Source organism: Lycorma delicatula, chromosome 2 (genome assembly GCF_047948215.1).
Source record: "Lycorma delicatula isolate Av1 chromosome 2, ASM4794821v1, whole genome shotgun sequence".
Classification (NCBI taxonomy): Eukaryota; Metazoa; Arthropoda; class Insecta; order Hemiptera; family Fulgoridae; genus Lycorma; species Lycorma delicatula.
Window position 1 is genome coordinate 235,884,480 of NC_134456.1, and position 26,179 is coordinate 235,910,658.

General features: G+C 30.6%; 1 protein-coding gene across 7 annotated transcripts in view; it reads left to right on the forward strand.

Annotated features, from left to right (window-relative positions):
- Positions 1-26,179, forward strand: part of LOC142319765 (pleckstrin homology domain-containing family G member 5-like) — a 1,099,338-nt gene that overhangs the window by 200,912 nt on the left and 872,247 nt on the right. For 6 of the 7 annotated variants that reach the window (XM_075357406.1, XM_075357404.1, XM_075357407.1 and 3 more), the window contains exon 4: positions 14,687-14,764. The exons of the other annotated variant lie outside the window; for it this stretch is intronic. In XM_075357406.1, coding sequence (XP_075213521.1) covers positions 14,687-14,764 — 78 coding nt within the window. The remainder of the gene's footprint in view (positions 1-14,686; positions 14,765-26,179) is intronic. 7 annotated transcript variants of the gene reach the window in all.

Genomic DNA, 26,179 nt, shown 5'->3' on the forward strand with positions numbered 1-26,179 from the left:
TAAACCAATATTTGTTTAGGTTCCGCCTGGCAGCTGATGAGCTGTGCGTCTGCGGGTAGGTCCAACCGAACAAACACATGATGTTCGACTGCTCAGCTCTTGCGGGGGGGGGGGGGCAGAATTCAGGCCACCCTGGAACTTAGTGATCAAGGGGAAAATCGGCCACTTACCAGTGGCGAGAGCTGTATTTTCGGACCGTGTGGGAATTCCTTGATGAGGTTGCTTGGTTCAAACGACATCTGTAGTTTACCTAAGGGAAAAGACTTTTACTGCGCTGCTGTAGGAAGCTAACCGAGAGATATGGCTGGCTACCAGCCAGAATAAGGCTCCATGCGCTTTAATGGTGGACAGGTACTTGCTAGCATTCAGCGGCCTAGGAGTGGCAGCGAATTGCTGTGTTTGACAAGATAAATTAATTATTGATAGTCATATATGTTTTAGTAGTTTTAGTAGTAGTAGTAGGCAGTGAATTGCTGTCTAGACGAAGTAAATTTAAATTTATTGATGTTATATATATATATATATATATATATATATATATATATATATATCTTTAGTAGTTGACGGGATGCGCCTACCCATTTTAATGATATATGACAAGTGGCAGTGGAAACGCAAGCGAGTGATGTTTGGTATCATGCTTATTCCGCTCACGCTTTTAGGTTAGCTCTAGGAGATAGTTAGGCCACTGGTCGCTAAACTGTTTCGAGGCTCAGTAGCCGTTTGTGAAACAGACATTCGGTCTTATCCTTTAAAGCGACCGAATGGGTTAGTGGCGGGAGAAATGCCAAGCAAAACTAATCCTGGAATACAAAAATAAAAACACTAGAACAGGTAATCAAACTGGAAGCCCTGTGTACAGTCAAAAATGATCCATGACCAATTACGGCCCAATGGAAACACTGGAAATCAAAGAAAGGAATATCTTAAGAAAACCCTAGATTGGTTTGAAAACAACAAACCAATCCGCAACAAAAACGAAACGTTATAAAAAAAACAGAAAAATTGTCAGACACAATATGGAAAAGAAGAATCGACTTCTTCGGACACATCCTCAAAATGAGCGCAAACAAATTAACTAAACAACTGTTTCAATATTTCCACAAGAAAAACCCAACCGGATCGATTCAGCCAAATAGGAAAAGATCTATTGTCACTCCAAATTACAGAAAGCTTCCTCCTGGACAAAACCGCCAAAACAATTACCGAGGACAAGAAAACTAGGTTCCAAGCCAAAACCAAACGTAAGATCCGATTCTCTTAAATAGAAAGAAAAGTAAGATCGGAAAGAATGAAACAATACTGGGCTAAAAGAAAGGCACAGAACAAAAAAGTAACTGATCCAGCATACTACCAAGTCGGGTAAAACGAAAGAGAAGAAAAAATGAAACAAGTTTATTTCATACAGGTGGCGCGTAATAAGTTGATACGTTTGAATATTAATTTTTAAATGTAATATGATTATAACTTTACATACGAAATACAGTATTTGTGGAAAGTTCTTTTATCGCATGACATGTTAAATATGGCAGCCGTTACGCCTAAAAAACTCTTCAAGGCGAGTGTGTAAGTTTCTGATGACTGCTACACAAGTTCTTTTAAATCTCTTCACAAAACTGAACTATCCGCTCATGTATTTCAATAACATTTGCAATTTTTAACGGACAAAGTTTCCCTTTTAAATATCCGCATAAAGAATCACAATATTTGTGAATATTTAAAAGAATCACAAGAATAAATCCGGGCTCAGAAGTGGCCAAAACAACCTCCATTGTGGCTGCCCGAATAGCGATTTGAGATTACAGGATTACCAAAAACTGAATATAAAAAATCCAACACAGCATTAGCGATGTGAAGGGTTGCACCATCTTGCATAAATCATTAAATATATACAGGGAACTCCGTCGCAAGGAGTTTGGGTAGAAAATCATTCCTTGACATATCCAAACAGCGTTGAGATTTAACTGTATCGTCGAAAAATACTGGCGATATCAATCGGTGACTGGATAAAGCTGTCCAAACGGGTTAATTTAATTTACAACCATGTTGTTTTTGATGCACGATTTGTGGTGCTGCTGTCGTTCAAAATCGGACATTTTGTATGTCAGCAGTCTCATCAATATGAAAACAGGCCTCGTCTGAAAAGACGAAAATGATGTTCAGGCCAAGTGTTGAACATCATCTTTCCCTTGCATTTTTGACTATCCTGCTCTTAGGGAGGGGGGGTGTCAGAGACCGGGCCACCGTGGAACTTAAAGGTCACTGGGAAGATTGGCCACTCACAAGCGGCGAGTCAATTTCGCGAGAGCCGCATTGTCGGACCGTGTGGTAGTTCCTTAATGCGGTTGCTTTGTTCAACCGACATCAATAGTTTACTTAAGGGAAAGATTCCTACCGTACTGTGGGAAGCTAACCTAGAGATGTATGACTGACCACCAGCTAATTAAGACTTCAAGCGCTTTAATATGGTGGAAAGGTACTTGCTGGCATTCAGCGACCTAGGCGTGGCAGTCAATTGCTGTCTAGACGAAGTAAATTTAAATTTATTGATGTTATATATATATATATATATATCTTTAGTAGTTGACGGGGTGCGCCTTCCCATTTTAGTAAATATATGACGAGTGAGCGGTCGGGAAACGTAAGCCGGTGGTGTATGACACTGCGCTTAGTACGCTTACGCTATTAGGTAAGCTCTACGTGCTATTTAGGACACTGGTCGCTAAACTGATTCGATGCTCAGTAGCCGTTTTTGGCACAGACATTCGGTCTTATTCTTTAGGGCGACCGAATGGAGTGGTGAGGGAAGAAATTCCAAGAAAACAAATCATATTTCTCTTCCGACCAATGTCCAAACAACAATTTTTTTTACTTATTAGATTGTGTTAATTTATCTACATAAATTAACACCGTTAATTACACAATTAACACAGTCATTTTATATGGAAACAACCTGAGATCATTGTGTAAAATACTTTGTACTGTGCGATGAGTTATTCCCATTTCTCGTGAAGCTCACGTGTAGACTTTCCTGGACTACATTGCACGGCGACTCGAATTGTTTCGATATTTTCCGGAGAACGAACGGGAGCTGGTTTAGGTCGTTTCTCTTCTTTTATGTTGCCTTCTTCCTCAAATTTACGGTATAAACGGAGAATAAATGGAGAAGCTGGAATCTTTCGAGTGATAAAATGGGCTCGAAATTGCCACCGAGTCAGTGTAACACTTTTTGATTCAGCATAAGGAAACACAACTTCAGCGGGCTGTGAATTAGACAACCATAGCTCAACAATAAATGGTGTGTTGCGGAATTAGAAGCAAATAAAAACACCAGGCGACATCTACCGGTATTTCCAAGAAATAGGGATTATGCATGCATAATATAAAACAACAGGTGATAAACATTTTTTTATAATCAACTTTATACATTTTTTAACTTATCGTGCGCCACTCTGTAGAAGATAAATTTTTTCCATTGAAATATGTGCATGTATAATACATAATCAAAAAGTAAATGTTTTAGTTTAAATCGGTATTATTATTTTTCTCTATGAAATATTTAATCCCAAGAGATTATTCATTTTATTGTGCAAGCTTAGTTCTCCACTTCACCACTCGACTACTAATAATAGTGTATTACCATATTTTACTGATATTCAATCAAGTGTTTTCATCTCTATATTAATAATATATCTGACTTCTGTGTAAGTCAGTTAACAATAATATTAATTGAATAACACTGATTAAATATATTTTTATTTTTTATATCTTCTCATTAAATAATTACTCAAGTAACTACTTTACAATACCTTAAATTTATTTTGGGTGTATATAATTTATTTTAAAATATTTTTATTCTTATAACTTCATAAACAGAGTGATTCACGAACACTGTAATAAATTGTCAGTAAATGTTTTAATGGTGAAAATAAAAAAAAAAATCATATAATTCCAAATTAGACATATATGTGGTAACAATATATAAATGTACATATAAACTTTTGAAGTGACAGTGGTTTTAGGGTCTGTGGGATGTGAAACGCGAAGATATGTAGGAATTTTTCCGGAAGTCGAATCATGGTACCCATTACAATAGGTAGTTTTCTTATGAGATCTACCTAAAGATTAGATGTGCTTAGAGTCGATATTAATTATTTAAATAAAACTCATGAAATAATGTTAAGATAAAAACATCAAAAAAAAAAAAAAATACGGAAATATAATTAACTTAATAAATTGTTAAAATAAAAAAAAAAATTATTTCATAATTTTGAAGCCGCCATTAAAAATTATTTTAAACACATATTACATACACGTTGAACGAGATGCAGATAAATCGTACTTGTTTTTATTTTACTAATATTTAAAAATACATCGACTAAATTAATATTCTTCCCTTACAATGAAATCCTTTATTGTGTACTAGAGAAATTGGTGGGAAAGTTTTTTAAAAAGTTCAGCAATTTAAAAAAATAAAAACGGAATCGTAATAGGGCGAAGTATTGTGGTGAATAAAACATTTCTTTTGTCTGTTTTGGTAAAGAGAATATTGTTATTTTTTAAGAATAAGTGACTGTCCATTTAAGCAGAGATGGCACACTCATAAATATTAATACAAAGGTTAAGTTAACACATTTAATTTTCTATATATAGTTCAGCACGATTCATACTTATATATGGTAGTCTGACAACCCTTTTTTCTATCTTAACTTGTTCTTACTTTTTCATGAGTTCCAAGATGTAATATACTTCATACGAGAATATTTGTAGGCCTTGTTCTGACTTTTTCATGAAATCCCCAGTAATACGAGTAATATACTTTATACGAGAATCAGTGGCCGTATAGAAACTAATTTCATATAAACATGGGTTCAGAAACCTTTGTTTGCGAGTTGCGGCTGACGAAAGACTTCACCCTGATTTCTCCAAATTAAGCCATTCTAAAATTCTTGAGAACAAATAAATTTAATATTTTTGTATGAAGTATGACCTGAAAAATTGAAAAAATAGGCCCCAGACTGTATTTTTAGTAGTTTTTGAGAAATCTGAGTTAGAAGACAAAAGATTGGAACAGTTTATTACTTTAAGTTTTAAACAAAACTTGAACGTAATATAATTCTAAGTAAAATGATATGGTTAATGTACGATACAGAAATTAAAGAGACAAACGTAAGAAATTTGAAGTTTATTAAAAAAAAGGACGTATCAAAATATGGCCGATTTTAAGTAGGTATTATGTGAACAAGAGGTAAATATTAAAAAACACAACTGCCAAAAAAACAATCTGATGTGGACACCACACGACTACCTTGTACGCCTATTGCATTACATATACACATTATTTTTCAAATGAAAAGTACATAAAATTTTACTTCATTAATAAATAACTTCTGATATTTTTCCATTTTTTTAATTTTATTATTGAATTATTATTTATCTTTATAATTTTATTACGATCAGAGGTTAGTACTTACTGATAAATCAATATATTTAAATTAAAAAAAAAAAGTTAAAAAAAATATATGTAGATAAAGTCGGATTCGAACTGATGTATCTTACCCGTTTAAGATCCAAATATTTAATTAATTAAGACTTTATTTGACTATAACTCTGGAACCAATGAAAATAAGTACCACTTATGGTATACCGTTGAAAAGATCTCAATGATGGCTTATTACTGCATTTATGAAAAAGTGCAAAATCTAATTTTTTTGGAATTTGATCTTTTTTTAACACTTTTGGTTCAGTCGATTGCAATCAAAAGGGAAGGTGCACAACTAGATATTACAACAGTCCTAAATCCAAAATTTCAACATCCTACGGTTGATCGTTTTTAAATTATGCGAGATACATACGTACAGTCGTCGCGCCAAAAATAGTCAAAATAGATTCAGGGACGGTCAAAATGGATATTTGTGTTGAAATCTGAAAACCGACATTTTTCGCGATCACAATACTTTCTTTACTTCCCACAAGAAAGTAAAAACATTGTTCTTTAATATAGGATAATTAAAGAGCTTGCGGTTGATAATTTTGTATGAGGTTCCATTTTGTTTTCAATTTTATTAAATAAATTTAAAAAATGTTATATATATATAAATACATATTCATACAGCCTATGACACTTCTGGTAAAGTAAGAATTCCAACACCGGGTCATACATCTAAATCGGCATTGAGCTGCTAAGGTGAAACATACATACACCCAAATATATTACACTCCTTTTTAGGCAGTCGTGTAGTAAATTGTTAGAGTATAAACCATAGAGAGTATTTTTTAAAGTAAATTAAAAATATTCTGTTTCAGAGATCTACATTTATTTTACTAAAACCAGCTGTTTTTAATTTTTACAAATTCGTAAGATTTTTTTGGTAAAGTTTGTTTGTTACGAATCAAAGTTGAATTATTTTTTTGTTTTTCATAGACTTTATTAAATCAATTTTGTCAGAATAAAATTTTCTACACGTTTTGATAATATAATTTACCTTTTTATTAGTCATTTAACAAAGTTATTGCACTTCAAACCAAAAATAATTTTTCAACCAAATTTTTCTATTTTACGCTGAATATCATGAAAAATACGGGAAATACAATTCTGGAATGTCTTTTATTTGATTTTTCAGGTGAAAAGACATAAGAAATCATCAATTTGCCCCTAATATAATGAAATTTCACCGGGGGAACTGAAATCTGCATGAAATTTTTTGCTAAGAAAGCGTTTTAGGACGTATGTTTGTGTGAAACCTTTTCATTCTTTCATGCTCCAGAATCAGCTTACAGATTATTTCTCCTTTCTTTTGAATCACCTGCACACACACACACACACACACACATATATATATATATATATATATATATATATATACATATAGAACCTATGACACTCCCGGTATCGTAAGGATTCCAACGCGGGATCATACATATAAATCGGTTCAGCAGTTGAGATTATACGGTGGAAGAAACATACATACATACATCATACAAACAAACAAACATCAAATATACATCACACTCCTTTTTTTGGGCAGTCGTTTAAAAAAATAATTTTCAATACTATATAACAAAAGAATTAAATATTTTAAAAAGATAACAAACACAAACTCAAGTAATAGAATCAACTTATAAAAGTTAAGTAAACAACTGAAAATGTCTGCTGAAAAATTGTTTTTAAGTTGGACTTATTTTTATGTATTTTTTAATCTCATTTTGATTATATTCGCATCAACAATTAAAGTTATTAGCGACTAGTGAATAATTGTAAATGTACCGTTAAACGTACAGTTTTAAACAGACTCAGGCTGACCATTCCTGAGACGCGTAGTTAATTGAACTTTAACCTAAAAACACTGGTAGTCACGATGTGGTATTCAAATCTGAATAAAAGCCTACCTTTACTAATATTTGAATCTAAGAACCTCGATTTCGAAATTTGCTGATTTAGTTAACGAATTTTACCACTAGATCAACCTTATAGTATATGGGAGTTAATTAACTACGAAATTCTTACGTTTTTAATTAATTTCTGTGTACTTACAAGAGATAAATATTAAAAATTAAAAAACATGACTGTCGAAAAAATATTCCTGACAAACATTGCTTTTTTAGTTCTGGTTTGATTCCATCATGATTTTGTATACTAGCAAATACCGGGAAGATTCGAAATTGGTTGCGAAGATATAATATTTCTGAATAACCGTTAGAGAGTACCTGTGCATGAAAAAGTTAGCATTCAACCTACAAAAAAAATACCAATTTGAATTTTGAAAATCGGATCATTGTTTGCATAAATATTATATGCACACCCCATTGCATCTCCTAAAACAGCGCCCCAGTAGCAGCCCGTTTGTTACCAGTTGATGGTGATGATTGGTTTAGCCTCGCACGAGGTGTTTGCATACCACTCTAGCCTTACACTCACTTCCCCATGGGAAGCCCATTATTATTAAATAGAAATCTTTATTAAACAATTTTTTTTTTTTTTAATTTATTTTATATTAGTTTATTTCATTTAACGTAAATTTAATTCTATTATTTTTGTAATATTATTCATTCGATTTTTTCGAATCATTTAATTCGAACACAGCTCATCGTGAAAAATTTCGGTTTTCAGATTTCAACGGAAATATCCATTTTGACTAGTTTCGGCGTGATGTCGGATCGTACGTACGTTTTTGTCTCGAATAACTCAAAAACGATTTGCCGTAGGATGTTGAAAATTTCTGTTTAGGACTGTTGTAACATCTAGTTGTGCACCTCTTCTTTTGATTGCAATCAACTGACCAAACGTGTCCAAAATAGCCCAGAATCCAAAAAATTGGATTTTGGTCTTTTCTTAACTGCAATCGTAAGCCCTCATTGAGAGCTTTTCAACGTTATATCATAAATGGTACTTATTTTCATCGGTTGCAGAGTTATAGCAAAATGAAAATTTAATTAATGAAGTATTTGGTTCTTATAAGAAGAAGGCTCGAATCAAACGTCATCTCCTTTTTTTTATAAAAAATATATTGATTTGTTAATAATTATTCACGTCTGTAAAAAAAAAAATTACGATAAATAATAAATAATTCAATAATAATTATAATATAAAAAATATCAGAAGTTATTAATGAAATAAAATTTTATGTACTTTTCATTTTAAAAAAAAATGTTTATTTGTAATTTAATAGGCGTACAAGGAAGTCATGTGGTGTGCACATCAGCTTTTTAGTTCATTTTCACTTTTAGAATATTACTGAGTCATTCCATTTCTTAATGAAACACTCTTTGTTATTAGTCTTTGTTTTTTTCTCCGTTTTACTTACTACACATACGTTTATTGCTAAATTAAAAACGCCAACGTGTGTCATGATACATGATTCACCAACATAATAATGCGTTTCTTACAAATATTTTTACGTATATATTTTTTTTCAGTTATTCATCTTAACTCGATCTCAAGGTATATATTATTTTATAATTAATTATTTTATTATTTATTTATAAATTACCTTAAATTAAGATGTAAATTGTATTCAAAATTAAATTTAATGTTGTAAAGACGAAACTTTGTCTTTCTGTCTATGTGTAAGTACATTCTGCACGCGAGAACCAACCGACCGATTACTATCAAATTTGCAGGATACATTCCTGTTATCCGAGAGAAGTTTTTAAGCCATAGACCAAAGTCCTAGTGGGGTGAAGTTATGAATTGAAATATTCATAAAAGAAAAAAATTATTAAAAATAAAATTAATTTCTGTCACCGTGGCAAAAAAGTAACTTAAATTATGAAGTTTTCCTCGTCAAAGGTCTATGTACTTTATAGTTACTACTATTCTGTCTTATGTAATTTAGTTTCTTTTTAGGTTTCTATAAAGCCTGAATACTTTAATTATTATTTATCAGAATTATTCTCATAACTATGATGATAACGAACACGCGGGGATCTGGGAAAACAGGAATGCCGAGGGAAGCGAGCTCTGCGGCCTTGAAGAGCCTTTGGGTCAGTCCCGGGGCTCGTCTTCGCCGAACTGGGCCACGGGGTACCAGGGGCGGAGTCCCCTGGCTAACCGGTAACAGTAGTTTCTAACGCCCGTCCAACTATTACATTTATATAACTTTTCGAAATGAATATATCAACAATGAAGCAAAAAAATATTGTTTGAAAAAAACCTTTCAGCTTATTTCGAAAAGAATTTACGGCGCAGTTTAATGCAAAGCTTATCACCATTCATTATGTTCTCATATGTTTTCCTTAACTATTTTGTATTACAGTTTTCATAATATTTATAATTATTTATTGATTTAAATTAGTCAATTTATATCAATAAATTACAACCTGGATATTAAAACCTACTGTTTTGAATTAGTTTTTTATAATTTTTTTTTTTTTTTTTTGTCTTGAGTCATTTGACTGATTTGATGCAGCTCTCCAAATATAATTAATATAATTAGTTACTTTTCTGTATTAATCATGGATTGAAACATGGGGAAACTTTAATTTCGTATGTCATAATATTTGGATCGGTTCAGTTTTGAAAATTCATTTTCGTACTCTCAGTTAAATCCTATCGTTTTTGTTAGGGTCCATCTTTTTTTTATAATTTTTTAAAATAAAAAGTATTGGTTAATTTTATATATAATTTTAATTAAATCTTTTTGTTCTACTTACGTTTTATTGCTTGTAAACTTTTTCAAAATATCTTCCTCAAAATTTAATTTTTTCATATATTTCTGCTTTGATATCATCTTTAATGTCAAAAATTTGTTTTACATTTATTCCGTTTTTTTTTTTTTATTTTTCATACTAAGTAAAACCAGAAGAATTTTTTTATAATCGTACTGATAAGAATATCGGCATTGAAAATTCAGTTTTCAAATGATTTACAGTTATTGATGTAAAGTTCAACTTTATCTAATGATGAAAGAAAAACGTTTAACTTAAGACAAAAAAGACGTAATTTATTAGTAAAATAAAAACATGAATCGCTACTGATCTGTCACAAGGTAAACTATATGAATAAAGACGTAACTGATACCCATATGATTAACGTATCATATATCGTTGGATAGATGTGTGATATTCCTGCAGTTCAGAAATTACCACTTCCTCTTTGTATTGTTTAAAACAGTATTCTTTTTTTTAAATTTATTTATAAGTAAAAATTATATCTATTAATATCAGTATTTTTTAACACAGTATTTGATAAAAAACACATTATTTCAGAAGATAATACCGAATTATTATTTTTATTGGTTATGACCTTTTATTTAAGAATTATCGTAATAAAATTTCACAGTGCTCTTTTTTAATAAATATGTAGATTATTGTTTATAAAGTATATATCGGTTTGAGGCAGGAACTTAAGTTAAATTTTATTTATTTAATTTTTTTTTTTGTTTGGGAGTTAGTGAAGAGATACTGTAGACGACTTTTAAAACTAGTTTTGAAAAATATTAAATGTCGGCCATATTGGTTAGGATTGCCGCAACCCCGAATTTTTCCATCAAAATTTTTTTTTTTTAAAGCCCCTAATATGTTACACTAGGAAAAAGCGAGCCTACGGCCCACCACCAAAATATTACATGGTTTATGTTTCATTATACGTAATTTTGTTAAAAGTGTTTGCCAATGTTAACTAAATAACGTTTATGCGTTTAGCGTACTAATAAAAACAAAAACTTTACAATGAAAAGCTTCAAAATACCTCAATATTTTTAGCTGTTTCTTGAGTTGTGATTTTTTAACACAGCTCTAACCCCAATGTTTTCCTTTATTATAACTTAAATACAAATACAATTTTAGATAAATCGTTCGAATCAAGAAGTATAAATCGTTCGAAAAGCATAAAATGTTTAAACGAATGAATCGTTTGTGTCCCGCACGCTTCCGTCCGGTGCAGCACCGTCGATCCGATTTGCGCCAATAGCAATTAAAATAAAAATGTGAGCACATGGAACAAACAATCAATCCTTTTCACTTACTGGTGCGAAATAAAGAAAGAAATTAATCGCGAAAAATGTCGTTTTTTAGATTTCAAAGGAAATAACTATTTTGACCATCCTGAAAACATTTCGACTAGTTTTGACATGACGTCTGTACGTATGTATTTACGTAAGTACGTATCTCGCATAACTCAAAAACGATTAGCCATACGATGTTAAAATTTTGGATTTAGAACTATTATAACATCTAGTTGAGCACACCCCTTTCTTATTGCAATCGACTGAACCAAACGTGTCCAAAAAAGCCCAAAATTAAAAAAAAATTGGATTTTGGACTTGTTTTAACTGCAGTAATAAACCCTCGTTGAGAGCTCTTCAAAGATATATCATAAGTAGTACTTATTTTCACTGGTTCCAGAGTTAGAACCAAATAAAATTTTAATAATGAAATATTTGGATCTTACAAGGAGAAGGCACCTCGGTTCGAATCCGACTAAATTTCTATTTTTTTAATTTAAATATATTGATTTATTAATTATTAACCTCCGATTGAAAACTATTAAAAAATCAGAAGTTATTAGTGAAATAAAATTTATATATTTTTCATTTTAATTCAAACATGTTTATAGAGGTTGATAATTATTAATAAATTAATATATTTAAATTTTAAAAAAAAGTTTAAAAAAAATATATGTATATGAGGTCGGATTTGAAGCGATGTGTGCATGGTTACGCATCCGCACGTCATACGTACATCAGATAACTACCTGAACGACGTGAAACAAAATTAATATATAAACTAATATAAAACGCTAGTACGAATACCACAAAAAAATGTGATGCAGTGTTGTGTCCACAACAATGCAATTGTGTAATTGTCCACTTTATTAAGAATTGGAATATCATATCTCACTTTCAAAAGAAAGAAATTTAAATGAAGTATGCAAAATGTGTATGTTTAATTTAATAGGCGTACAAGGAAGTTATGTGGACCTGATTTTTTATATGTTAAAATCTTACTATTTCAATTTAAAATGTTCGAGTTGCCCCGTAACCCTATGTGGGCTTTTTCGGGGTCTATTGTGTGGTAGTCTCTTACCGAAAAATTAATCGCTTCTTTGTAAGATTATTTACTATATTTATTTTTTTAGGTTTATTTGCTGAAAATTTATTTAAGAGTTGTCATATAGTTTATTAACGGCTATATATATATATATATATATATATATATCTGTTGTTTATTCGAACATTTTTATGTTATAGTACTTTTTGTATGATGAATACATATGAAATTACTACTAACTTACTGATTACTTTGGCCGCTTTCGATCATAATCTTAATCATTATCATAATCTTTAGCATTACAAAAAAATATATATAAAGTATATTTAAAAATAACACAATTTAAAACTAAACAAAAATTGTTGAAAATAATTTTTCATATTATGTTAATGACCTTCTTGGTATAAATTCTTTTTATTTATAAGACAATAATAATTTTATGACTATTTTTATGTTAGCAGTTTAATTATCAAAGATTTTTTATTACGATCAGTATGAGGTAGTCAATATGAAAGTTAATTAAAAGTAAAAAAAAAAATTAGAATTAGCGATGTTAAATCGATTACATTCTACAGAAAGAAAGAAAACACTTAAATAAAAAGTTAAATACCTGTGTACATAGTATATAAAGTTATACATAGCAATACATATATAAAGTTTCATAAAGTGTATATATATATATATATAAAGCAATTTTTATATTAACATTTTTATATTAACATTATATTATATGTAATATATATAAATTAAATCCCCGTCTCAGCTTCCCCGTGCTACATGGTTACTTGCATTTTCATCGCGATAAAATTTCTTTATTTGATGTTTTTTAGTCAAGTTACCACCAGAGGCAAGTCCAGCCAATCGTGTCAGATATACAGTAACAGTGATTGTGTTCGTTGAACCGCCCAGCCGTACACTATCGCACCCCTTAAAAAATATAAATAAAAAAAAACAAACCTATAATGGTTTTTAGATTATTATTTATGTGAAGAGTATTTGCAAGCATAAATCTAGTGAATATCTCTCATTTAGTATAGTTGGAAATGGGGGAAATTTGAAATCATCGTTCAACATTTTTTTACCTTCTTCATCCCTTTCAAGGTTGAATTTCGAAAATTTAGAAATTTGTTTTTAGATATTCACATGATGATTACACCATACAAAAATTCAAGTCCTCTATACATTTGTTTGCGAGAAATAAAAAAAAAACAATTGCTAATTTTATAAACAATAAAAGGGTTTCGATAACGTAGACTGGAATAAAATGTTCAGCATTTAAAAAAAATTGTGTAGTCAGGCCACGTTTGGAATATGTAAAACAAATTGTTAGGGATGTAGGATGTAGAGGGTATACTGAAATGAAACGACTAGCACTAGATAGGGAATCTTTGAGAGCTGCATCAAACCAGTCAAATGACTGAAGACAAAAAACAAAAAAATGGTAAATTTTATTGTAACTTCATTTTAACTCTTTATGCTCGGAATGTCAAAAGATCCTTTCTTAGTGTACATTTACACCGTAAGAAGTATGTGTATACAAGTTACCATTAATTTAGTTTAAGTAGTTTTCGCTGGAGGTTGATTAAGAATGACTCACGATATGTTATTTTATATATATATATATATATATATTAGTGTATACTAGCACCTCCGTCGCGGCTTCGCTCGCGTTATAAGATTACTTGCGTTTCCCGTCGCGATTAGGAGATCGTTTACGGTCAGGGGTTGTTTCAGTTGCTCTTCCCGTCTAGCCAGAGGGCTCTGCCACTTGGACCCTGCTGTGTAGAATCACTGCTGACTGTACTTCTTGATATAGTATTATGAGTGGACTGTAATAGCTGGAAGGCAAATGACGCGATCGGGATCAAATTTCGTACTCGTGACCGCAGTCCATCTCTTCGCGCGTGCGCAGAAGATTATTTGATAAGTTTGAAGGTATGTTGTGCCTTAAGTGTTGACTGTTTTTGACTCGACCTCCTATAAGAAAAAAAATTAAATAATTTTCATTGCATTTAAATAATGAACTGTACGTTATGATTTTTTTGGAAGTATTATTCAGCCAGTACAAATTATGATTTTGAAAATTTAATTTAAACTTTAAAATAAATGGTTTAGGATTCTTAATTTCAATGGGTTATCAAGTATGGAAAAAATATTTTGTTTGTGAAATTAACAACATATAAATTTTTCTTTTCAGATATGCTAGCGAATTTAAAAGAAGAATGTTCATGTGTAGATGATTTATGTGAAAGAGCTTACGCGTGTATGTGCGAAGGTATTTTTTATCCGTTTCAAATTTTTGTGGAAACGATTTTTTTTTGTTGTATTAATTTTTTGCTTTTTTCGAATGTTCTTGTTCTGCTCTGTATTGCTGAAATATTGATATATTTTTATAATTTTTTTTACTTTTTTTCTTCAATTGAAAGTTAACTGATGATTTTATAAATCAGTAATTTGATCTCTTAAATTTTGTTTATTATCTGATTCCATGTTTTCAACTATTATAACAAATAATAATGTTCTCTTTATTTTCCAGTACAGGTTTAATTACAAATTTATAACTTCAGTAGTAAGTATACATTACATTTAACTCAAAATAATTTAAATTAAAAAAAAATAAAACAAAATTATTTACCCAAAAATAATTTTAAAATTTTTTTTCACGGTCATCTGACTATGAGAAGTAATGATATAAAACTACAATAAAAACTGCGGCCAAGGGTTTCATAACTTTCCAAGTTTGTCCTTGATCAATTTTTATTTCAGATACGCTACAGAGTTTTAAAATATTAATGATTTAATTATACAATATTTAAAATAATACTGTGAAAATTAACAAAATTTATAAAAAAAAAAAATAAATAAAATAGTATTATTTTTTATCTCTTTAATCAATGATGTTCTTACCTTTTAAACACTATGCATTATTAAAACAATAATTAAAGAAAAAATCAAAATTTTTAGAAAAAACTTTTGGGTCCTATAGTTTATCTATTTGACCCAACTTAGACATAGATCCCCTTGACCAAATGATCCTTTTTTCTTAAAAATATTAGTTTAGAGCATTCGTTCTCAAAGTAGGCGATAACGCTCCCTTTTGGTCTCTGTAGGCCTTCAGAGGGGGCGGTAAAGGCCCAGAGAAAATTGTGAGCGGTCTAGGAAGATGATGATGGCTTATTAAAAAAAAGTAAAAATTATGTTTTTCTATATTTAAAATTGAAACGTAAAGGTAAAATTTACGTAATCGTAAATTTAAAGTTGAAACATACATTTTACTTAACATACATTTCACTAAAACAACAAGAACAAAACAAAAGTAATGAAATGTAGTAGAAATAACAAAGATGGACCACTGAATGTGAAAATAGGAGGAGAAAAGATTACGGAGGTAGAAGAATTTTGTTATTTGGGAAGTAGAATTACTAAAGATGGACGAAGCAGGAGAGATATAAAATGCCAGATAGCACAAGCTAAACGAGCTTTCAGTAAGAAATATAATTTGTTTACATCAAAAATTAATTTAAATGTCAGGAAAAGATTTTTGAAAGTATTTGTTTGAAGAGAGTCGCTTTATATGGAAGTGAAACTTGGACGATCGGAGTATCTGAGAAGAAAAGATTAGAAGCTTTTGAAATGCGGTACTATAAGAGAATGTTAAAAATCAGACGGGTGGATAAAGTGACAAATGAAGAGGTATTGCGGCAAATAGATGATGAAAGAAGCATTTGGAAAAATATAGTTAAAAAAAGAGACAGTCTTATAGGCCACATACTAAGGCATTCTGGAATAGCCGCTTTAATATTGGAAGGACAGGTAGAAGGAAAAAATTGTGTAGGCAGGCCCCGTTTGGAATATGTAAAACAAATTGTTAGGGATCTAGGATGTAGAGGGTATACTGAAATGGAATCTTGGAGAGCTGCATCAAACCAGTCAAATGACTGAAGAAAAAAAAATGTTTAAAAACAATTGCAATTGCTTTTTTTAAGAGCACGTCTTAAAAACAACAATTGCACAATTATTATTTTTAACAGATGGTAAGTTTAATAATTTTGGGGGGCGCTAGAAGATTTTTGATTCTCAATGTGGACTGTGAGTGAAAATGTTTGAAAATCAATGGTTTAGAGTATAATTTCTAAAAAAAAAAAAAAATAGTAAAACATATCGAGTCTCTTTTGACTCATCCTGTTACTTGACAGTTACCTAATATAACATTTTTAAAAATGGTTTTAATTTGAAAAGCTGAAATTAAAACAGTTCAAAAAGTTCGGGTTTCGTGGAATCAATTTTTTTTATTTATTCATTTCATCAACATTTACTAGGTACAACTGGATTTTAAAATTTTAAAATTAAACTTCAAAAAATTGGTGTTTAAGTACGGTTCCTATACATCCTCCTTATTTATTTTGCAGAGGACGTAAAAGTTTATTTATTGGAATAATTAATATTTTAATAAGTTGGCCCAATTTAGGGCAATGTTATTCAACAAGGCTGATAAAAATTTTAATTTACTAAAGAAAAAAATATGAATATCGTAATACATTATTGCTCGATGGGGTTGAAAATCTGGCCAAAACCGGGATATATATTGATAAATTTCACTTTTTTTCACCAGGTTTTTGATATACGAGACAAAAATTGTATAAAAAAATGTTAAATTTTCCCTCACCCGTAAATCCGATTGAATTGAAAATTTGTAATTTTAAATAATTTAACAAGAACTTTCACCATAAAAAGCTCAATTTCTATGACCACTAAAATTATTATTTTGTTCTAATTTTCAATCTAAATTGAATTACGTTTTTATTTTCTACCATTACAAAAAATCAAAAAACGGTTAAAATTACCTCTCCTTCTTTTTTAATTTATCCAAAATTTAACGCCATAAATGTCCATATATATTGAAATACATTATATGGAAATTTCCATATATTTTATCTTATTCCTTTTTTTTGGATTAAGGTGATCTTAAAACGTATGTATTTCCCAAAGCCCAATACCAAAAATTTAATTTATTTGGCTGCACTTTACCTTTATAGCTAAGCTACTTCAGCAGAAAACTAGAGCTGTATTTCGGAAAAAAGTGAAAAACTAACCAATAAGTTAATAAAAATAAAAAAATAATACAAAAGTGAATAAATCCGCTGGGTTAGTCCAGCGATTAAACTCTTCATCGCAAAATCAGCTGATTTTCGAAGTCGAGAGTTCTAAGGTTCGAGTCCTTGAAAAGGCAATTGCTTTTATATGTATTTGAATGCTTGACTATGGATACCGGTGTATTTTTGGTATTTGGTTTTAATTAACTAAACATCTTAGGAATGGTCGACCTGACTTTGTAGAAGACTGCATGTTTACCGGTGCACGTACACTTACACTGCACACCGGGTTGGTCTAGTGGTGAACGCGTCTTCCCAATTCAGCTGATTTGGAAGTCGAGAATTCCAGCGTTTAAGTCCTAGTAAAGGCAATTACTTTTATACGGATTTGAATACAAAAACGTGGATACCGGTGTTCTTTGGTAGTTGGGTTTCAATTAAACACATTTCTCAGAAATGGTTGATCTGATACTGTACAATATTACACTTCACTTACACTCATACATATCCTCATTCATCCTCTGAAATAATACCTGATGGTGATTCCCGGAGGCTTTGCAGAAAAAATAAAACAAAAAAAGGCGGACCTATGGCCCGCCGCGAAAGGTTTTACACGGTTTATGTTTCATTACACATGATTATGTTAAATGTTTTTGCCAATTATAACTAAATAACGTTCATAAATTTAGCGTACTAAGAACAACAGAAGCTATTTTACAACGAAATATTGAAAAACAGAGAGTTTGCTTGGGGACGCCTTCTTAGTTTAGTCTTGTGTGTGTTCGTGTGAAGTTGTGTTAGTAGTCGGGCCAGTTGCTGCTTCTTACTCTGCTGCTAATGGAGCAGAGTAGATCACGTCGTTCGCCGGGCGGCTGGGCGTAGCCGACTCTCTCCCCATCACTTTCCTATCTTATTCTTTCTTTCCCAAAGTCCGTTATAACGTACTTTTAAATATTTCGTTAAATAAATAATCCTTTTTTTTACTGCTAAATATTAACAAATAGATTAAATATTAACTAATCCCTTTCTTTTATTAATAAGTTTGAATAATAATTATATAAATAATTAATTTAAATGCTAATACGAATTGTTAATATTTGTTTTAAATTTAATAATAAATTATAAATAAATAAATGAATAATAATTACCTCATAAATTCTAATTCATATGAACTACACAGTTTAATAATCTGAAACAAACAAAAAGTTTTAAATTATTTAATAGTAAAATAATATTCGAATTTTAAATGATCTAGTGACTTTTTGACCCCTTTTTGATATACACAGACAGAGAGAGAGAGAGAGAGTGTACAAGATTTTCTCTCGGGACATTCATAACCTTTTCTACTCCTAAAAATAATGGAAAAAATTCATATAAACATATGCACTAAAATGTTTCGTTTCCGAGTTAACGGTTTGTGAATGATTTCGTTCGGATTTCAGTTACCCCAGTGAAATGTGGTCGTACTGAAATTTTAAGAATGTTAATTAACGGGAAAAACTAATGATTTATTATGATTTTTGACTTGAAAGATCGAATAAAGTACGTCTCAGAACCGTATCTACACTGTTTTGAGAAATCTGGGGGGCGAAAACTAATAAAGTGGGATAAAATCCCTTTTTTTATGTTTGACGTACAGTAACTTTGTAAATGGGTGTTAAACACATAAAACTTAACACAAAACTTGTAGAGAATTTAATTCTCAACAAAGTGGTGTAAGATACGTTGAATAAAAAAAGAAAAGTGAGAAAAATTCGAATTTTATTTAGAAATATTACACTAGACCAAAGTGCATCGGTTCATAATTAGCATTCAAAAATGAGCCCGTCATTTTCCATTCATTTCTTGGCAAGCTTCTGTACTGCTTTTATTGCTCTTTTTAATTCTTCATGCCTGTCTTTAAGTTGCTTACCCGCATCGATAATGCGGACAATTAACTCCTCACTAGATTGGTATTTTTGTTTTGAACACAATATTTTTCATCCAATTTCATCACAATTTTTTATCCCTAGACGCATAATTTACAGGTATTAGATCAGGCGATCTGGGTGGCCAGATATTTGGACCTCTACTAACGATCCATTTCTGAGGGAAATTACGATTTAAATGAGTAGAAGCGTCAAAAGAGAACTGAGGAGGCGTACCATTTTGTCGGAAGTGTACTTACCGTCTCAGCGCTACAGAAACACCTTAAAGGATCTGTAGTAATTCTTCTTGAAGAAAGTACAAATAGATCTCGGCAAGCGGCCAGGTAATTCAACAGTCTAAACGGTTGATTATGAAGAAGGCCGCACCTACATAGATGCTAAATCGATGTTGAAAATTGTTTTCCACCGTTTCATGAGAATTTACTTCTGCCCTCGTTTGCTCATTACGTAAGTTGTTGCCGCTATCTCGAGTGAAACTTGTCTCGTCAGTAAACAAAACGTACTTCTAGAATTTTCGATTTGTATTCCACCAATTGCAGAACTCCAAGCAAAGCGGATCGTTTTCCTGAGTGTAGATGTTGAACCGGCTCTTTATTATAACGATAAATCTAGTTTTGTTTCCTCCAAACCATCGAATGCGAAACTCCGATCCGCTTAGAAAGACGTCGTGTACTGAGGCCTGGACTGCGTTGAATTGCATCGATAATAATTTAATTAATAACAGCATCGTGTTGGACAGATCGTCCCTTGCTGTTACGAATACTAGATAGTGAACTTGATTCCCGAGTTGTGAAAAGTCGCGCTTATCTTTTTCGGATCTGAACTCCTACGATTCGGAAAACGTATTTCATATTCTACTGTAGAAGCTGTAGCATTACCATTACACACACCCAAAATGAATACCATATCAGCGCATTCTTCTGTTGTAAATAAGTACGGCATTACTTCAATGACAAACCGATCACGTCCACGCTAAAATTAACAGAAAAACTTCGCTAACGACAGCACGGTTAACAGTATTCAATTTTGGTTTTTTATATACTTAATGTACCTTACAGAATTATATAACACTGATAGAGTATTGTGCATTGTTGATTATCAGTTATTGTATTGCCTACTTTGAAATAATAATTTCTCAGCTAATTTATTGTACTTCTGTCATTGACAAAAAACTCATTATCTAAGTAATTTTTATTTTACAATTGTTCTATATTTTCCAGGTTTTTTTTAACACTAAATTTTGTTTTGATAATTTTTTCACATCACCAAAAGAAAATTTGTTTTTGGTATACATTAAATAAATACTTTTACTACAAATGTAGTAATGTACTATTTATAAATAAAATTCGAATTTTTCACACTTTTCTTTGTTCAATTTATCTTACACAATTTTGTTCAGAATTAAATTCCGTAAAAGTTTTTTTTATAACTTTAATGTGCTTATTACCCATTTAACAAAGTTATAGTCCTTTAAATATAAAAACCAGGGTTTTTTTACCCCAATTAATTGGTTTTTTACCAGATTTCTAAAAAAAACTACAGCAAATACGGTTCTAGGACTTATTTCATTCGATATTTTCAGGTCAAAAACCATTAGAAATTACTAATTCTTACGTTTAATTAATGTCCTAAAAATTTCCGTACGACTTCATTTCATCGGTGTAACTGTAATTGGAGAGAAATCTTTCACCAACCGTAACTAGCAAACGAAGCATTTTAGAACATATGTTTATATGTAATTTTTCCATTATTATTACTAGTAGAATATATTATGAAATTCCCGGGAGAACATCATGGTACCCTCTGTATATATAAATCTTTTATATTTTCTTTCTTTTCCTGTTTAGCCTCCGGAAATTACCGTTTATGTATTACTTCAGATGAATTATGATGATATGTATGAGTGTAAATGAAGTGTAGTCTTGTACAGTCACAGTTCGACCATTCCTGAGATGTGTCGTCAATTGAAACCCAACTACCAAAGAACACCGTTATCCACGATCTAGTATTCAAATCCGTGTAAAAATAACTGACTTTACTAGGACTTGAACGCTGTAACTCTCGACTTTCAAATCAGCTGATTTGGGAAGATGCGTTCACCACTAGACCAACCCTACGGATACATACACACACACACACACACAACACACACGTCCACACTAGCTGCCCGTCACAGCTTTGCCCGCGCTGTATTGTTATTTGCGTTTCCCGTAGCGATCAATCTTTTTACTTTGTTTTTTAGTCAAGTAACCGGAGACAGATGCAGCCATTCGCATGTACAGTAACGGTGGCAGTGGCTGTGTGGGTTGAGCCACAGTGGCGTATACCTTCGCACCCCTTATAAAATCGAAATTAAAAAAAAAAACCTCGAAAATGGTTTTTAAATATTTATCTGAAAAGGGTATTTGCAAGCCCATATCTATTGAATATTTCATTTATTATATTCGCGATTGGGATAATTTACGATCATTGTTAAAAAATTCTATTACTTTTCTCATCCCATTTCAAGGTCGAATTTCAAAAACCTAGAAATTGGCTTATTGACATGAAGATCACTCACCAAAAATCAGGTTGATTTCTTTATTATTTACAGGTAAATTAAAAAAAAAAAAAAAAAAAAAAAACAGTTTAAAATAATTAAAAAATCTATTTTAACTCTTAAAAGTCGGAATTCAAAAAATCTAGAAATAAGTTTTTAGATGTTCATAATGAATCATCAAACCCAGCTGACACAGTGGTAGACACTCAGAGTTCACTATTTGTAATTAATTCAATTCTTTAAAGTTTGTGCTTCAACCGGCAAATCTCCACTACTACATATACATGTTTTTTATTACTACATATATATATTTTTTACAGATGAAATATATCCTAACCTCAATTACGCCAAGAAACGTAGTTAGAAATTTAGTTTCGATAGATTGAGTAGTTTTTTGTTTATCCCGAAAAAAAACACCCCCTTCCAGTTTATATAATAGAGTGTATATATATATATATATATATAAATATATATATTTACATATATATATTTATATTGGCTGTTCTTTTGCATTTGGTGTATTGTATTACTACTGTTATTATTATATGAGTAAGTTGTTCATATTATTTTTAAGTTACTATTTTTATCTATCTATGGTAAGCTTTTATTGTTACTAATAACCATTAATAATTGCATAGTGTGTATTTCTCATTTATATTTTGTATTATTTTTCTTTTGTACATTGAAACTATTTCTTTCAAATGTGTTTAATTATCTTTTGTTAGTTCTGTGAAACATTTTCTATGTTTGCATGTTGCTTTGTTGTTCTATACCGTTGTAATAAGTGAATTTGATTCAAAAGTTTAAAATAATTTTATTGTATATTGTCGTTGTATTTTAATTTTCAGTATACAATATTCGTTTTGTTGCTGATTTTCATTAAGATTATTTTTAACAGAAATAATAGTCGTTATTACCATTTATTAGTTTTATTTTTTGTTGTGAATTGTAATTAAAAAAAAAATTGTATTTTATTATGATCATTGTTACTTATTTAGTTCGACTCTTTGCTTTAACTTTTTCAAGAAGTTCGGTAGAACTTCGCCGGTAAGAGTCCGCAGAACTGGACGGCACGGCAAAGTCAACGTACCCTGTTTACAGATTTCTAAACATGACATAATTTGAAAGTGAAATGAAAATGGAGGAAAAAATTAAAAAAAAGATTAATGCAGGAAAAGGTTTCAGTCAGTTAGATTTGTAATAAAGAAATAAAGAATACTTTTAAAGAATAAAGAATTTTGTTAGACGTTGTTTTCTTCCATTTGATGAACCGCGGAACTTGTACATGTCACTTTTTCCTCAAAAAGGTGGGTTTACGAATCGCGCCGCTAGGTAGCAGTACTTGATAATACATGGTACCGTACAAAAACTTTATAATATACTTGAAATAATAAAATTTAAAAGAAAATATACTACAGCTTGTTTTAATAGTAAATGCTTTTACGTAAATTAAAGTACTGAAGATGAATTAATTTATTTTAATTCATTAAAAAAAAATAAAAATATTAGTTTACAAGAGATTACAGCTACTAATAAAACACAAAGAACACGAACAGTAGGAAAGTGTTGCAAATGTGACAACTAAGATTTTTTACATAAAACAAAAATAAATATGATCGGTAAAATCTTTATTCCACAATTAGAACTAATTGATGGAGAAATAAAAAAAAATCATTTAATACATAATACATAATAAGTGTGTATTATACGTTAAAAATTGAGGGTTACACTTACAAAGTAATAAATACAAGATTACGTCACGGATCTTCGATTCGTGAAGGTCATTATACTAGTTTTATTAAAAAAGGAAAAATATGATATGAAGTTAATGATATGATAATCAACAAAAAAAAATTGGTCGAAAAATTCAAAATTGTATATTTTTTGTTCTAGAAAGGCAATAAATTTTAATAATAAATCCATAAAATAACAGTCAGAAAGTCATAAAAAACATAAAAGAATAATCTAACAAAAAGCAGTGATATCCAAAAAATTACGATGTAATAGAAACCGATGTACGAATGAAACTGTACGTTGTCGCGCAGATATAATTACCTCTCAAAAAACAAAATTTTCTGTAATATAAATAAAACTGTTTTTAATAAAATGATATTGATATAAAAAATGGTATGACACTACATTTATATTATCAAAATCTATTATTAACTTAGAATTTTGTTTAAAAAAAAAAAAATTGTTAAATATATGTTGTAGACAATAGATATACAATAGTAGATAATAAACAGTGTTTAAGCGTTCCATATAATAAGCAAAAAATATAAAAATTTTTTACAAAACTCTTACCGGCCCGATTTCATTTGTATGTAATATTACATAGAAAAGAGGGAGAAGATGAAGAAGAAGGAAGACCAGCCACTCGTCTCAACATCACGGACTGGAGTCCGGAACAGAACCCAGCAGAGATGCGTCCTGAAGGGCAGCTATACCAGAAGCGGATGAAGAGCTTCTACACAACCTCTCCTTTTCAAAACTTACAAGTTAGATAAAATAACGCAGCAATTGCGACTCCTCCGGAAAAGGGGACGCATTGCTCCCTCCTTATAGCTAGTGCCCCGTTGTGGCGTATTCCTGCTAGCCTATTAAGCGTTAGCACCGAAAGGACTTCAGTGGACGGTCTGAAGGGGAATTACGTCGGGAGGACAGGCATTATAAGCCTAGCCTTCCGCGGTCGGCCCATAAAATGGGTTCGATAACGCTGGTTCAACAACGGATTGGAATGCGATTAAATCCGTCTTAAATTCACTAAAATAATAATAGACAAAACTTGAAAAATTAGATACGAGATTAAAAAAAATAACCCTTTTAAAAACCAAGCCCGATTAGAATGATCCAGCAGCAAGGGACTCTGTCCAGGTTCTGCGATAAAGTAGGGAGTAATAAACTCCTGCCAACTTTGCATTCCATTCCGTAATAATACATATCACATTTACAGAAACAATACAATTCTTATGATTATTCGTTGTTTAATAAATGAATTCTCGGGCCGGTAAGAGTTTTGTAACAATTTTTTTATATTTTTTGCTTATTATATGGAAGGCTTAAACATTGTTTATTATATATTATTGTATATCTATTGTCTATTACATATATTTAACGTGCATTTTTCTTTAAAATAAATTTAATAAATTTTTTCTTCTAAAATTTTAAATAAATTACAAATTTTGTTAATAAAAATGTAGTGTCATACCTTTTTGGATATCAGCAACTTTTTCTTAAAAACAGTTTTATTAATATTACAGAAACTTTTTTTTTGAGCGGAAGAAATGGTATCCGCGAGACTCTTACCGTACGGTTTACAATTTAATTGTAATTTGTTTGGTTATTTTTATTGTTAATTACCGGGAAAGTCATGTAATTTTATCGGTCAGTTTATTAATAAACAATCTATAAAATGGAATACAGTTTAAATTTAAAATTATCATAAAATAAAGCTACATATTTTTATTAAAATTTATACAAGTTATGTTTCGCAAACATAACCTCACATTTAGTAAATAATAGATTAATTTTAATGCAACAGGTACAGTCTTGTCACTATGTAAATAGAGTACTACGGTTAAATTAATATTTCCTTTTTGTATTTTATCAAAGAGTTTATTTTCACTTAGGTTTTGTACGATAACCGAACTTATAACGAATGTTTATCTCAAATAAAAACTACGTTAATTTTTTACTACACAACAGTCAATGATGTTCGGCCATGACATTCATTTTTGTCATTAGAATATTTTATATTTAAATTAATGCGTTTACTTTTTTGTTTTAACTTTACAAAGAGATGTTTAAAAAATTTTAGAGGGTAAGTTATTTGAAATATATTAACTGTATGTGTTAATAATGCGCATGGTTAATCATTATATAATTGGATGCTAGTACATAGATTACACCAGATAGTAGTAAACTGCATTGAGCAGATGTAAGGAATTAGATTAAACTTTTATTACATTTATTTATAGTCGCTTCAGCAATTAAAGTTATCAGCGACTTATCAGTCTAACGTAACTGTACCGGTAAATTTGTAGTCTTGAACAGACTCAGGTCGACTACTCCCGAGACTTGTTGATAACTGAAACCCAACCATTAAAGAACACCGATATACACGATCTATT